At 41.7% G+C, this 17,268-nt stretch overlaps 1 protein-coding gene across 2 annotated transcripts in view; it reads right to left on the bottom strand.

The window, feature by feature from the left end:
• Window positions 1–17,268, bottom strand: part of INTS9 (integrator complex subunit 9) — a 103,752-nt gene that overhangs the window by 71,311 nt on the left and 15,173 nt on the right. The window contains exon 2 of one of the 2 annotated variants that reach the window (XM_006081927.3): window positions 4,470–4,597. The exons of the other annotated variant lie outside the window; for it this stretch is intronic. Coding sequence (XP_006081989.1) covers window positions 4,470–4,597 — 128 coding nt within the window. The remainder of the gene's footprint in view (window positions 1–4,469; window positions 4,598–17,268) is intronic. 2 annotated transcript variants of the gene reach the window in all.

Here is a 17,268-nt window from a genome sequence, read left to right as displayed (position 1 = left end):
CGGCTGGGGGGAGGGACAACAGGAGGTTGGCCGGCCACAGGAGGTTGGCTGTAGGAGCGCACTGACCACCAGGGGAAGCTCCTGCATTGAATGTCTGCCCCCTGGTGGTCAGTGCACATCATAACGACTGGTCGACTGGTCGTTCGGTTGCTTAGGCTTTTATATATATACTAGAGGCCTGGTGCACAAAACTTGTGCACTGGGGGGGGGGGGGGGGGTCCCTCTGCCCAGCCTGCACCTTCCTGTGGGGAGCGGGCCTAAGCTGACAGTCGGACATCCTTAGCGCTACCGCAGAGGTGGGAGAGACTCCTGCCACCGCTGCTGGGCTCGCCAGCTGTGAGCCCACCTTCTGGCTGAGCAGCGCTCCCTCTGTGGGAGTGCACTGACCACCAGGAGGCAGCTCCTGCATTGAGCATCTGCCCCCTGGTGGTCAGTGCGTGTCATAGCAATTGGTCGTTCCGCTGTTCAGTCAATTTGCATATTACCCTTTAATTATATAGGACTAGAGGCCCGATGCATGAAATTCGTGCAAGAGTAGGCCTCTGCAGCATGGCGGCTGCCTGGATCCATCCGTTGTAGCCACAGGGTGGCTGCATGGATCCCTCCCTCGCAGGCACGGTGGCTGCCTCCATCTTCCGGCTGCAGCCCCAGCTTCGTCCAAAGGATGTCTGGTCTAATTAGCATATTACGCTTTTATTATTATAGATAGACTAGAGGCCTGGTGCATGATATTCATACATGGGTGGGGTCCCTAGGCCGGGCTGGTGATCAGGGCCAATCAGGTTCCCTGCCTCCCCACCTCCTCCTTCCCTCACCTCCCACGCACCGCCACCACACAGTTCCCTGCCTCCCCACCTCCTCCTTCCCTTGCTGCTGGCATCCACTGCCACCTACCCCCAGTTCCCCATCCCAGCCCGGGGCCTGGCCCCGATCAGGAGATTGGGACCTGTTGGCTGGGGGGAGGGACCAGGAGGTTGGCCGGCAGGGGCCAACTGCCACCGCGGCAGGTGGGCGGTGGGCTGACTGGGGCCTGCCGGCTGGGGGGGAGGGTCAGAGGGAGGGACCTGGGAGGTTGGAAACCAGCCCCAAGGAGGAAGCCAGCCCTTGGACCCCTGGGAAAGGGGCCACTTCTGCCACCACCCACCCCCAGTTCCCCATCCCAGCCCGAGGGCCCGGCCCCAATTGGGTAATTGGGTCTGCCGGCCACGGGGAGAGACCGAGAGGTTGGCCGGCACACCCCATCAGCAATCAGGGCCTGCGGGCTGGGGGCAGCTCCTGTGTTGAGCACCTGGCCCCTGGTGGTCAATGCGCATCACAGTGATTGGTCGTTCCAGTTGTTCCATCATTAACAGTTGCTTAGGCTTTTATATAGATTGTTTGGATGGTTATGGAAGCCCTGAGCATTTATTAAATTCCTTTGGTGGAGACTCTTACAGCTCAGCACTAGATAGTGAAGAATTCTGATATGTGATGGCCAGTTGGAAAAGATGAATCTCCAAAGTAGATAGAACAGGAAGAGTTAGAGATGAAAGAGGAAAACCAGGAATGCATAACCATGGGGGAGGGTGCGGCTGAATGCTCAAGTAGGATGAAGACTGTGCACCAGAGCTAATGACATGAAGTCATTTGCGACTTCAGGGAGAGGTGTTCTGGTGGGTGGTATGAGAAAGGGACAGGTTGGTGGAGTTAGGAATGCTAAAAAGAAAAGTTGAGAGAAGGTGAAAAAATTTTTTTCTTAAATTTTATGTTAGAAGTGACAGCATAATTAAATGGGAAAAACTGAGTTAAGATAGAATGGTTCAAGATAAAGGAAAGATCACAATTAATAGTGAGATAGCTCTGAGAAGGCAAGAAGGGTTGGAATCTAGGGAAGAAAAAGGGATTCATTCACATGACAAATATTTACTGAGAAGCTACTATGTGTAAATAATTGTTTTAGGCACAGAGGATACTGTGGAGAACAAACAAAACCCTTGCCCTTATAATACTTACCTTCTAGTGGAGAAGGAAGACAATAATGTAAACCAAATATCTATCTATCATCTATCTTATCTATCTATCTATCATCTATCATCTATCTATCATCTATCGAAATGCCTAAGCAACTGTCCGACCATCTGACCGGTAGCTATGACACACAATGACTACCAGGGGACAGATGCTCAACGCAGAAGCTGCCGAGCTGCGGTGACTTGGCAGCTGGGGTTCTCGGGTGACACATCGGAACCAGAGAGGAGGGAACCTGATTCTGGGGTGCGTCACCTGAGAACCACCCTCTCGCAATCCGGGACCCCTCGGGGGATGTCAGAAGCTGGTTTTGGCCTGATCCCTGCAGGCCAGGCTGAGGGACCCCACCTGTGCACAAATCTGTGCACCGAGCCTCTAATGCAGTGGTTCTCAACTTTCCTGCCGCGACCCTTTAATACAGTTCCTCATGTTGTGGTGACCCCCAACCATAAAATTATTTTCGTTGCTACTTCATAACTGTAATTTTGCTACTGTTATGAATCGTAATGTAAATATCTGATATGCAGGATGTATTGTCATTGTTACAAATTGAACATAATTAAAGCATAGTGATTAATCACAAAAATAATATGTAATTATATATGTGTTTTCTAATGGTCTTAGGCGACCCCTGTGAAAGGGTTATTTGACCCCCTAAAGGGTCGCGACCCACAGGTTGAGAACCGCTGCTCTAATGTATATATAATGCAATGATACGAACTATGAAGAAAAATAAAGCAGGATGAGGGGATAGGGAGAAACTGGGGATACTATTTTAGCCAAGTATACCTCAGAGGATTCTGAACTGAGCAAAGGAAGATACTTTTTGAAAGAAACTATATGGGCTGCCAATCATCCCACTGATATAACCTCCCTCTGCCCTAACCGGTTTGGCTCAGTGGATAGAGCATCGGCCTGCGGACTTAAGGATCCCAGGTTCGATTCCGGTCTAGGGCATGTACTTTGGTTGCGGGCACATTCCCGGTGGGGAGTGTGCAGGAAGCAGCTGATCAATGTTTCTCTCTCATGTATCTAACTCTTTATCCCTCTCCCTTCCTCTCTGTAAAAAAATCAATAAAATATATTTTTAAAAATATATAAATATATAACCTCCCTCTGAGAGAAAACCAATGACAAGGGGTAGACAGAGCAGCAGTGGATTCTAAGGCTGAGCCAGAGCTGTGAGAATACAAGAATTAGGTAAAGACTAGGATTTAACAGGAAAGGGAAAACATGTAGCTAGGATTGTCTGCCCAATTTAGGTTTTGAACACCTAGCTAATTCATGACCCCACAGAGAATATAGGCCCCTTTTAGAAGCCCTCACAGTACCTTGTATTTTATTTTTCTTAGTAATTATCAACACATATAGTTGTTTTCTAAACACAAGTACACTGAAATCTTCAACTGTGTAATTCTTTCTCTCCTGACAGACTATAAGCTCGATGAGGAAAGGAAAGTTGTCTTGTGCTTGTCTATATCCCCTCGTCTGGCACAGTGCAGATTCTCAGCAAATATCAAATAAATGCACACTTTAATCTTTGGGAGGAGAGGGAGAGAGACAATAATTTCAGGCCACTTTAATAAGAAATAACCTGTCAGACATATGGGATGTCATCACCTTATTGTAGCTCTCAGCTCAGGGAGGAAAAAAAAAATCAATGGTTGACTTTTATTTTTACTTTTTCTAGATGGGTTCACAGGGTTATCATTATGAATAATCATTGCACACAGTGATATCTTCAGGACTGAATGAGATGCAACAGATGGTTTACTTAGCTTGCTATATACTTTTGAGCTCTTAAATCTGCTTTAGATAGCTGTTTCCCCTCTTGTATGTGATAGAACTTTTTGCTATTGGGACTAATGTGCTTCTAAAAGTTAGCACTTTTTTTTTTTTTAAATAAACTGCTGCTTCTAAATAACAGCAAGCTTCCTAGATGAGGTCTTAAAAGAGTAAACAACACTAATTGTATGCCTGGGATAACCTATCTGCTTTAAGACATGGATTTTGGCTTCATATCCAATACTAAGATATCTACAGCTGACCAGTACAAGTATAAAAATAGTGCATAGCTACCTATCAGAAAGAACTGTCAGGCTCTATGATGTCAGGTCCCTGCCAAGGCAGTTAAGTGATTCTAAAATTCAATTTTGGGGCTCATCAGTTGACCATTTATATGAATTAGCAGGAAAGATGAAATACACATGACCTCACTTGCACTGAGCAGTTGCAGGAACATTTTACAGAAGCTCAGAACTTATAATAAAGAAGTCAATCAATAAATCAATACAACACTTTCCATCATCCCAGCCAAAGGAAATTATTTTGATGAAGAACATTTTTTTAAGGGAACAAAGTAAACTTAGGACAAAACACAAGATACGGTAACCTTTATATAAATGGGTACCCATTTTCCAGCAAACTAAAGCTCAGTTTGTCTCAGATGCATTAACACATACCTTTGAACAAGTGGCAAAGGAAGGAAATTGAGGGTGGACGTCATATCCAGTCCACAGTCCAACATAATGGTGGTTGATTTGAATTTAAGCACATTGCATGGTAAGGTTGGGTGCCCGGACAGGCAATACTGAAAAAAAGTAAATCACTTTTATCAATAATCAATTACCAAAAAAGCCCCAAAAGTACAGTAAATTAAATTGATCATTTTATATCAAAAGAACAGTATGTAAATGCAGATAACTTTCTATGTGGTTTTCTCCCTTTTACAGCTCTGAATACCACTTCCCCTAGCAGTTCCAAATACTCAAAAATCTCAGATCAGACCTTATTTTTCGTAGGGTACCAAGTTATGCCTCAAGCAAGCACAGTAATTATTTGAAATAGAAAGTTTCCAAACTATAGTTACCTGGTCCACTCTCAAGTGACATTTCCAAATTCCCACTATCTCATTGCACCTAGGTACTGCCTAAAGCTGCAGAAGTTAACTGCCTCCTACACCAGATGCTCCAACTGTGCGATGGGTTTGGTTTTCTCCTCCTATAAATAAGTCAAGCGATTTTCCTCAAAGTGGAATGGCTGAGGAGGGTTAGCAAGCAAGCATCAATGAGGGGTGATGGCTCAGCCTCGTCAGAAAAATGACGCAAAAGGACAAGTGACTTCCCTGATGTGCAGATACTAAGCAGGAGGGAGGGACACCTATTCCCAGCCAGTCAAGCGTCTCTCAGCTGTGGCAGCAGACCTCAGAAGTCAAAGGCGCACAAGCCACAGTGGAGTCTTTAAAGGAGAGTGATGAGGCAAGACCATGCACTGACCTCAAACATTTCTCACGTCCTCCCCAGTGCAGGGGGAGTGATATGCCACACTGAGAATTATTTATATGGGGTGTGCCCTGTGTCACCTCTTATAATTTGATTGCTGCTCTGAAGAAAAAAGAGTAAAGAAGAGGGAAAAGACCTTTCCCTCATTTTTAAAGTCATCACATACAGCAAAGCCCAGAAAATAGAGGGACCGATGCTCTTAATCCCTTGACAAGTACATTCTTCCTTTCCAATTTTAGGTACAGGACCAGCACCAGTCAGAGTAATGTGACATCAATGCTGGCCCCACGTGGCCACAGCACCTCAGGCTAAGTCTTCCCAGGTATTTGTTGCTTTGCTTGTTCTGTCACAGAATAAATGTCCTACTTTTCTCTAGAGGACATTACAGGGACTAGTGATTTTTAAAAAAATATATTTTAATTGATTTCAGAGAGGAAGGGAGAAGGAGAGAGAGATAGAAACATCAATGATGAGAGAGAATCATTGATTGGCTGCCTCCTGCACACCACCTACTGGGATGACCTTGACCGGAAGTGAACCCAGGACCCTTCAGTCTGCAGGGCGATGCTCTATCCATTGAGCCAAGCCAGCTAGTCTGGGACTGGTGATTTTTTAAAACTGCATGTTCTATGAAGGATAAGGCCAAGATCCAAAAAGAATGTATTTTGCAAGCTCCTTTATTCCAAGTTTATTTATGATGATTATATTTCCCAAACCAAAATTTGCAACTCATGGTCTGAAAGAGTATAAAGTTACTTATAATGAAAACAGTACAAATTATTTAAAACTAGAGGCCGTGCACGGGTGGGGTACCTTGATCTGGCAAGCGATCAAGGCCTATGGGGGGAGAGGCGGGCAGCTGGCTGGGGGGAGGGACCCGGAGAGGTTGGCCGGCCAGCCCCCTGATCAGGGCCTATTGGGGGGCCGGTGGCAGGGGCGAGGGACCGTGGGAGGTTGGCTGTGGGCGCGCACTGACCACCAGGGGGCAGCTCCTGTGTTGAGCGTCTGCCCCCTGGTGGTCAGTGCACATCATAGCGGCTGGTCGTTCTGGTTGTTCGATTGTAACAGTCATTTAGGCATAGATAGATAGATAGATAGATAGATAGATAGATAGATTGTAATTGTCCTTAAAAAGTCCAGGAAGCATGATTTGGGTAATTATACTTTGCATAAGTTCGTTCTTTGATAGGTATCAGAATTACAGAAAAAAACATCTCCCTACTAATCCCTACTCTATCTTCCCTACAGTTCCCCATGGTTAGCTTGTTCTTATCCCTATCTAAGAATTATTTGTTAAACTATCTCAAAATGAACACAAAGCATTATGTTAAACTTGCCCCAAATAAGCCAAATGTTCTGATAGCTTTCCTATATTTCTCCTTTTAAAAAGAAATCAGATATTCAGAAAAACCTAAAAAGAAATAAAATTAACTGTATATAATGGTTATCGCTGGGTGGAAAGATATGGTGTAATTTTCTTCTTTCTGCTTCCTGTATTTTCCAAACCTTTGACAATAAGCATTTATTACATCTGTATAATTAGAAAAAATATGATTAAAACAAAATTAGAAATCTAGCCAGCAACACTGAATCACCACATTTTTCTTATCTTCATTTTTAACTCTAAATTATGGATAACAGGTTACGCCAGAAGGCAGAAGATTAACGTGTAAAAAAGCTGCTGCTCAAAAGATTTGAGGCAAGAGAATTTAGCTGAAAGACTACATTTGCTCCTGTCACACAAGGATAAAGAAAGGTGAGGAGCAATTTATAAGGGCCATAACTGAATGGAAGATTTCCATAGCATCTACTAACAGAGTGCCAGACCTTGCTCTCACTAGTTCCATTTTTATGGATGAGGAAATGGAGCTTTACACAGTTGAGTGGCTTGTCTGAGAAGAGCCAAAGACTCGCAGCAAAGTCCCCTGACTCTAAAAATCCCACTCGTGTTTCCCAAATAGCACTGCTCACTTTGTGGATCAACAGAGTCTCCTGAGGCACTAAGTGACTGGCCCAGGTTCACACAATCAGTAACTGAGGCACCTGCAAGGTTCCTCAAGGTTACCTGTCTCCAGTGATGCTCTCTGCCTGTACCTAATATGCTGCCTGCAATCCCTGTAAGACGAATACACAGAGGTATTAACCAATCATGTGATTTCAATTTTTGAAATTAGAAATGAATCTACATTACAAAAGTTTGAAAAATAATAAAAAGAAAAATTGTAGCCACAATCATTTTTCTAGTCCCTGTCTTTTTTTCATATCGGTAAAGGCTATAATTTTAGTATCTCTACTGCTGTGCATGCTGCCTTTAAAACACATGACGACTATGTTTTTTGGTGCATCATACTTCATTTTATTGGCTGCCTAAGTAAATACACCATTCTTGTTTAATCATTCCCTTGCTGTTGAACATTTAGTGTTGCTTCCACTCGCTCTATTACAAACATGGCTGTGGTGATCATTTTAGTGCTTAAGGTTTTTTTCCATACTGGACTATTTTTTTAGAGGATTCCCAGAAGTGGCATTAACTAGGTCAAAAAATATGAGCATTTTATGGCTCTTGATATATGTGCCAAAATGCTTTCCAAAAAAAGGCTGTACCTATTCACAATGTCATCAGTAATATATCAGAAGATCTGTTTCACTGCTTATTCCCATCAGAATTACAGTCACAACCATCTAGAATCTACACCAAAATGCAGCTATAATGTTAGTAGTAGCTGTCCAGAATCAATTAAAGGGCCCTAAACAGGCAAGTCGACTACTTGGGAGGAAGTTTGGAGAAATGATGAAAGCAGGGAGTTTGAAGTAAGACTGTCTGTGCTCCTATCCTGGTGGTGCTTGTTATTGACATGTGAGTTGGAAAAGTTACTTAACTTTGCAAAGACACAATTTCCTCATATGTAAGATGTAGTAATAAAGCTACTCTCCTAAAGCTGTGAGAACTAAATGAATGGATATAGCACCTGACACAGGGCCTGTGCTCACTATTAATTCGGTAGTTACAGAATCATTAAGGGGCTGAAGAGGCTACCTAAATTTGGGGAGACTAATTTGCAGCATTTTAGAGACGCAAGTCTATTCTAGAGTGGCATTCACTAATGTCTTAGAAATTTGTATATCCCACAAGACTAGGTAAAGCAAATGTACAATTTTACAAATACTGTCAGTTGCTAGTTTGCCCTCCAGGAAGATACAGCCACTGCGAACAGTGTGAATATTCTAGCCAAAATAAGGTTCTACAATTTTTTTTTTTTGCTTAACAAGCACATAGCAATGCTTTTATGTTAATTTTATTTCTAAATAACAAAGAGTTAAAGTGAATCAAAGAGTTTTATAAGATACAATAAATCTCACAACTCTGGACTAAAACATTATATGTCCTCCTTTTCCCTAGTCTTGGTTAAAATAATTTAATATACGTAGTTATTAAGATATGGTGTTTATTAAGTGTCAGGCACTTTGCAAGAACTTTACATTTAGTTCCTTTAATCCTCCCGAGTGCCATGAGATAGTAATAACTTTCCCATCTTATAGGTGAAGAAAAGGCACAGAGATTATGAAGTTGCACATGTTACAAAGTTGTAAGGGTGTGCCAGGACTTAACCCAGGACAGTGAGACCCAGAAAGTGTACACTTAACTACCACAGCATGCCATGCTACACGGAAAGAAAGGAATTGTCAGGGACCCCCCAAAACCATGCAGAGATGTATGTCCCCAAAGGCCATCTTTTAAGTTGATAAAGAATGTAGATTGAATTTATAGTCTTGTTGTGAACAATGAAAATTAGTTATATGATTAACTTAAGATAAAGCAAAGGTCCCAATTAGATTAAATTATTAAATTGGCCTGTAATCCATCACAAGCAGTAATTTTCTTTTGCTGGATTTTCCCTTCCATTCGAAAAAAGGTGATAGTATTCTCTCACTACAAAGTAGTGTGACTGCTGAAACTGCCTCTAAATATCTATTATGTGACCTAAAACCATTAGGTTAAGTTAATGCCAAAAGCTTTTTAATTTTGTTTGGGAGAATTTTTTTTGATGCTGTGCAATTCTCCCAAACAAGATTAAAGAGGGGCTGGTTTTCCTTAAAAAAAAAAAAAAAAGGCAATAGTGTTAATGAAGCTGTAAATGACATCACAAATTTTCCCCTTTCTTTCTTTCTCTAAACCAACGCATATGTCCACTGTGGAACTCTATGAGCAGAGACATGAAGATCGGTTTGCCTTTCTCACTGGTAGTAAAATAAAGAAGTGAGTTTGGTTGTTTCTGATTCATATACAACATTAAAAAAAACAGTTTTAGCAAAATAATTTTTGTATAATGGTTTTGCCTCCTGGTAAAATATTAGAAAACCTATTAGTATAATTCAAACATAAATGAATATAGGGTAAAACAGATTTAATGGATTCAGAAAATGTATTTGAAAAATTCCAACACTGATTCAAGGCAACAATGATTTAAACTATAAATGGAAGGGTATTTTCTTTAATCTGATAAAGGGTTCCTAACCAAATCTTACATCATAGTTAATGATGAAGCATGAGAAACAGTTCTGCAAGTCAAGAACAAAACAAGAATACCTACTATGACTGCTTAAATTCAACACTATACTGAAAATGCTATATAGTGTGATAAGACAAGAAAAATCTATAATAATAAAAGCATAATATACTAATTAGACCGGATGTCCTTCCAGACGACCTTCCAGACAACGCTGGGGCTGCGAGGGAAGCCTGGGGACCGGGTGCCTGCTGGAAACTGGAGGGAAGCCCGGGTCCCGGGTGCCAGAGGGAAGCCGGTGCCGGCAGCTGGGGGAAGGAATGCCTACTCTTGCACAAATTTCGTGTATCGGGCCTCTAGTAAAATATAAAATGTTAGAAATAGAGAAATAAAACTGTCATCATTCACAGATGATAAATTAGAAGACATTCTGAAAACACACTATTACAATTAATAAGGCAGTTCATCAAGGTTGTTGGATACAAGAATTAACATACCAAAATTAACTGAGTTCTTATATGCCAGCAATAAACAAGTAGTAAACACAAATAAGCATTAAAATAGAATACCATTTAGCCCTAACCGGTTTGGCTCAGCGGATAGAGCGTCGGCCTGTGGACTCAAGGGTCCCAGGTTCGATTCCGGTCAAGGGCATGTACCTTGGTTGCGGGCACATCCCCAGTAGGGGGCGTGCAAGAGGCAGCTGATCAATGTTTCTCTCTCATCGATGTTTCTAACTCTCTATCCCTCTCCCCTCCTCTCTGTAAAAAATCAATAAAATATATTAAAAAAATAAAATAGAATACCATTTATATAGCAAAAAATTAAATGTATCATAAAAGTATAAAAAAGTGTGAAATCTTTACCAAAAAAATTATAAATCTCTACTGAAAGATAATGTTAACTGAATAGAAAATAAACTACTGCAAAAAATAGCAGTTTTCACGAATCTACTTTTTCCATAGAGTTTAAGAATCATACGGATTAGGTAAAAAAATTAAGGAACAATGATCAGAGAGTATTTAAATTTTCTGATATTACAACTTAGTATAATGTGATTAACAGTAGGATATTGCACTGGGATAGCTAATGGACCAATTAACTAGGAATAAACTTCAAAAAAGAGGCACACATATATCTTGGACTTTGATATATGATAAAAATATCACTACCAATATATGGTGCTGGGAAAGTTTGTAATCCATTTGAAAAAATTACCTGAGAAATAGAAATGAGGAAGCAATAGTGGTCAATAAATGAAGATATGAAAAGATGCTTGATCTCACTATAATCTGGGAAATACAAGCCTTAGGTTGGCTAAAATTAAACAGACTGCAATACTAAGTATTGGAAAGAATGTAATCTATATATATAAAAAGCCAGCGACTGTAACGCCATAACAACCAGACAACTGGTCGCTATGACGTCCAGCCCCTACCCCTGGCTGGCCCCACCTCTGATCAGCCTCTCCCACCCTGATTGAAGGCAGGGCTGCTGGCCACCCCCCGCCCCCTTGGATCCTCACCCAGGCCGGCCCCACCCCCCAGCAGGGACCCCCACCCTGATGGGGGCATGGCCAGCCTGCAAACCACCTGCAGCCCCTCACCCAGAGGAGACCTCCCCCACCCCGACTGGGGGCGTGGCCCCTCACACAGGAGGCCCCGCCCACAGCGGGGACCCCACCCCGATTGGGGGTGTGGCCAGCCTGAAAAACTCCTGTGGCCGGTCACCCAGGACAGCCCCACCTCCCAGTGGAAACCCCCACCCTGGTAGGGGGTGTGGCTGATCTGCAAACCGCCCATAGCCTCTCACCCCAGCCAGCCCCCCAGTAGGGACCCCCCACCCAGATCCGGGACCCCCATCAGGGCAGGCAAACTGGCCCCCACCCGTGCACCAGGCCTCTATCCTATATAATAAAAGGGTAATATGCAAATTGACCCTAAAGGCAGAACAATCAGAACGACCACTGGACCAGTCACTACGAGGCGCACTGACCATTTCTTGGTTTCTTTTCCCGGCTGGCAGGCTCCGATCACCTGATGATGAACGAGGAACCAGGGGTGGGTGGTGGGGGGTGTGGGCGGTGCCAGGCCAAGGCCCCCGCCCTGCTGGTCACCCCACACACAGAGGGCAACCCATGGCGGGGGCGGGGCTGGTGAGCGGGCAGTAACAGCCAACCTCTCAGTCCCTTCCCCTGGCCGTCAGGCACTGATCACCATATGGCAAAAGGGGAACCAGGGGTTGGTGGCAGCAGGTTTCGGGGCCGGCTGTGGGCAACTGGGGAGGATGGCCTTGATTGCAGGCCAGGCCTAGAGACCGTACCCATAATTCGTGCATTGGGCCTCTAGTCTATATAGTATATAAAAGCCTAAGTGACTGTTATAACCAGTCGACTGAACGACCAGTCACTATGACACGCACTGACCACTAGGGGGCAGATGCTCAACACAGGAGCTGCCCCCTGGTGGTCAGTGCACTCCCACAGCCAACCTCTTGCAGCCGGCCAACCTCCCCCAGTCCCTCCCCAGGCCGCCTGGCCCCAATAGCCAGTCAGGTCGAGGAACCCCATCCGTACACAAATTCATGCACTGGGCCTCTAGTAGAGTATAAACTGGTAGAATCACTCTGGTGAACAATCTGGCAATACCTAAAAATGCTAAAAATATACATACTTTAACATATACTAAACTAATAAAAGCATATAAGGGTATGATACACAGCTACTAACTTGAGGAAAGCAGCAACCTCTGGTGAGGGAGGAAAAAATGAAAGTTGTTGATCTTAGCTTTAGTTATAACTTGTCTTTAAAGGGGGAGGGCAGGAAGGAGATCTGATTTTCCCTCTCACCTCCCAAAAAGTACAAACTATTAACATCTACCTAAGAGTGTCTTTTCTGTATTGTCATTAGATACTTCCGCAGACACCAGAATTATGTAATTATACCTTTCCTACTATTGTGAAAATCTGCAGTGTTATTTTCCTTATGAAAAAAGTCTCATGGGCCAAAAAGTACAAACTATTAACATCTACCTAAGGGTGTCTTTTCTGTATTGTCATTAGATACTTCCGCAGACACCAGAATTATGTAATTATACCTTTCCTACTATTGTGAAAATCTGCAGTGTTATTTTCCTTATGACAAAAGTCTCATGGTGCAAAAATAGAATCTAATAGGTCATAATGGATAAATATTTTAGTATTAGTATAGCATTTGCTAGGTATATTTGTTAATTTTCAAGGAACTGTGCTTGGTAGTGATAATGGTCTATAATTTTCATTTTGATATCTCACTTATCCTGATGCAAAGTGAACAAGACTTAAAACTACTGAAATGGCAATGAAATGGAATAAAATGTGAATATTACCTCAGGAGAAGGATGATTCAACAATATATGATCTTGGGGGGAGGGGAGAAACAAAGGTAACTCCTAGATTTTTAAATTATTGAGATTACTTCGGTATCTTTAATGAACTTCTTGATGCTATCTAGTCTTACAAACTTTGGCAAAACACTTCTCTAACAAGACCAGGCAAAGCTTTATAATTTTATGGTAAAATTTTCAACTGATATAATTACCTATTTACCAGAAATGTCATATTAATATGATAGCTATATTTATCAAATATTCATATTCATAAAAATACACATCAATGCTGACATTTGAAAAGGAATTCTAAAAATAAAAGTGGACCGGGAGAACCAAGATGGCGGCATAGGTACACACTTGTACTTGCTGCCTCAAACCACCTCATCAAAACTACAACAGAAAGACAAAACGGATATTATCCAGAACCACAGGAAGGTTGGCTGAGTGGAAATTCTACAACTAGAAGGAAAGAGAAAAGCGCATTGAAACTGGTAGGAGGTACAAAGGCGCGTGTGGAAGCGGGCTGGAAACTGGGTACGCTGTTGTCTTTTTCAATTGGGAGGGAGATACAAACTCCCAATTGCTCTGAATTCCAGTTCCCGGCGAGACTCTGGGGACCCAGACTTATACGGGGAGAAATTGGACTGTCTGGCATTGGGCTGGAACGCAAGGGCGGCTTTCTCGCAGAGGTGCTTACAGCAATCATTGTTCCTGCACGGGGCCATGGGACACAGAGACCCTGGGACCTCTCTGAGGCAGAGCAGATTGGCAGCCATTGTGGTTTGCTCTGCCCTGATGATTCCCTGAGACCATGCCCCACCCAATTTACAACCCCATCCAAGCTGTGAGCAGAGGCTTTTGCATATGAATGGCCTGTTCTTTTGCAATCTAAAACCTAAAACTGCAGCTGGGTCAAAGAGCACCAAAGCTTCCAAAAGAAGGCCTAGACAGCAGCCTGCATTGCTTCACAGCTGGGCCTCCTCTGGGCACTTCCAAACCGCAAACAAAGAGGAGGAATCTGCAGATCTCACTGTAGCTCCTGCTGGGTGGCCTCAGGCATTGGCTGACTTTGCACCTCCTTGGAGATCCAAGAGCCAGTGTACCCAGTGGTCAGAGTGAGACTATACCAGAGTACAACTCTTCACATCCATAAGCGACACACTCAAGGGGCAGATTCAGTGAGCACCAAAGCCCCACTGAAGCAAGTCCTGCTCCATAAGGGTATCTCCAGCACAGCAGTTCTCCCACTGTAGACACAGCTGGTCCTCACAGCCAATTGGCCTGGTGGTCAATTCCTCCCATGATACCAACAGCAATCAAGACTTAACTACAACAAGACTGTGCACACAGTCCACAAAGGGGTGCACCAAGAGTGTCAGCCTCAGGTAATATAGGACACCTAGCACATAAAGCCACTCTATCAACACAGGGAAACAGCCAAAATGTGGAGACAAAGAAACAGGTCACAAACGAAAGAAATGGAGGAAAGCAAACTACTGTATATAAAGTTCAAAACCACGGTTATAAGGTTACTCAAGAATCTTCTCGAAATCTCCGAGAAATGTAGTGAGACCCTCAAGGATATGAAAAAGGACCACTTAGAAATTAAGCGTACACTTACTGAAATAAAGAATAATATACAGAGATCCAACAGAAGACTAGAGGACCCCAAGAATCAAGTCAAAGATTTGAAATACAAAGAAGCAAAAAACACCCAACCGGAAAAGCAAAAAGAAAAAAGAATCCAAAAATATGAAGATAGTGTAAGGAGCCTCTGGGACAACTTCAAGCATACTAACATCCGAATTATGGGGGTGCCAGAAGAAGAGAGAGAGCAAGATATTGAAAACCTATTTGAAGAAATAATGATAGAAAACTTCCCCTACCTGGTGAAAGAAATGGACTTACAAGTCCAGGAAATGCAAAGAACCCCAAACAAGAGGAATCCAAAGAGGACCACACCAAGACACATCATAATTAAAATGCCAAGAGTAAAAGACAAAGAGAGAATCTTAAAAGCAGCAAGAGAAAAACAGTTAGTTACCTACAAGGAAGCACACATACGACTGTCAGCTGATTTCTCAACAGAAACTATGCAGGCCAGAAGGGAGTGGCAAGAAATATTCAAAGTGATGAATAGCAAGAACCTACAACCAAGATTACTCTACCCAACAAAGCTATCATTTAGAATTGAAGGTCAGATAAAGAGCTTCACAGATAAGAAAAAGCTAAAGGAGTTCATCACCACTAAACCAGTATTATATGAAATGCTGAAGGGTATTCTTTAAGAAGGGGAAGAAGAAGAAAAAAGTTAAAAATTATGAACAACAAAGTGTCAACAAGTGAATCCAAAAATCAAGTGAATAAAAAAATCTGATGAACAGAATAAACTGGTGAATATAATAGAATCAGGGGTATAGAAAGGGAGTGGACTGACAATTCTCGGGGGGAAGGGGGTTTGGGGGGTGAGGGAAGAGACTGAACAAAAATCATACACCTATGGACGAGGTCAGTGGGGGGCGAGGGGGTAAGAGCATGGAGTGGGGTGGGAACCAGGTGGAAGGGAGATATGGGGGGAAAAAGAGGAACAACTGTAATAATCTGAATAAAGATTTATTAAAAAAATAATAATAAAAATAAAAGTGGACCTTAGGTTAGAGCAGAATAGGAATTGGAAATTTCACTGTATGAATTACCTTCACTAACAGTAAGAATTATTGACAAATATTTTCTATCTAATACTTAATTAGCTCTTTCCCAGCAAGTGAATAAAGTAAATATTGTTGATACCAACTCAATTGTCAAGGCTCAAGATCACAGTTAATAACAGACTGAATTCGCACTCAAATCAGCACAAATTTTAAGTGCTTTCTCTCACATCATTCCAAGTAATAGGAATAAGAATGACTTTGACAGTGCACTATGCTAAGAGTGACAGATTTAATATGGATAGAAGAGTTGGAAAGGACAAAACATCAAAGAATCTTAGAAATAACAGTGACTATAGTTTTGTCTAGTCATCTTTTCTAACTGCTCCCTCAATATTGTGTCCCTATTGTACCACTATCAAATCCCTGCTAGATTACCTCTAAGGCAGACAGCTTGGAATAGACTGATAAGGGAAAGTATTTGATTAGTCCATTCAGACTACTGACATTCGATTCCATGTCTCCAGAAGCAGTACACTAGCGTATTTTAATACTTTTTAAATGTTCTATTTCCTAATGACAAAATCCACACTTTTTTTTAAAATTTAGTTTTTTTCCCCATCTCATCAGATTCTTAGCTTCCACAAAAATCATAAAATACTGGGGCTAAAGGGGCTTTGAATTAAAAATGGATCATAAAATTAAGAGTAAAAGCTAAAATAAAACTTCTGGAAAAGCACTGTTCAAAAGAAATATCGCACAATGCAGGCCACACACAATTCTAAAATTTCTAGTAGCTAAATTAAAAAAATAAAAGGAACAGGTTTAAGTTACTTTTAGTAATATATTTAACCCACTATATCTAAATTATCATTTCAATATATAATCAATATAAAATTTTATTCACATATTTTTTACATCACTTGTTAGTACTAACTCTTTAAAATCTGGTGTGACCCTTATGTTCACAGTGTATTTCAATTTAGATGCCAAATTTTCACCTGAAATATATGCATTTAGATTTCATAAAACTTACAGTTGAAAAAAGTAGCTCCACATATCCAAGTTCTTATGAACATACTAAAACGTTTTCAATAAATGAATTGCATGTCAACCTTTAAAAACCAAATTAATTAAATTGAGATACAACTTAAAATTCAGTTGCTTTGTCATACTAATAACATTGTGAGTGTTCAATAGTGCAATTATAGTATCCACATGCAATTAGTGGATACTATATTGGGAAGGGTAACTCTAGAAAAACAGGAAAATCACTTGTGCCTTGGGTTGGGCAAAAATTTCTAAGATTAGACACAAAAAGCAAGAACCATAAAAGAAAAATCTATAAATTTGATTTAATAAAAATTTAAAACTTGTTCTTCAAAAGACATTGTTAAGAAAATGAAAGATAACACACATTAGGAGAAAATACTTGCAAAACACATATTTGATAAAG

This window comes from Myotis lucifugus, unplaced genomic scaffold (assembly GCF_000147115.1).
Source record: "Myotis lucifugus unplaced genomic scaffold, Myoluc2.0 scaffold_1, whole genome shotgun sequence".
Classification (NCBI taxonomy): Eukaryota; Metazoa; Chordata; class Mammalia; order Chiroptera; family Vespertilionidae; genus Myotis; species Myotis lucifugus.
The sequence above is the reverse complement of the archived record's forward strand: the minus strand, read 5'-3'. Positions and strand labels throughout refer to the sequence as shown.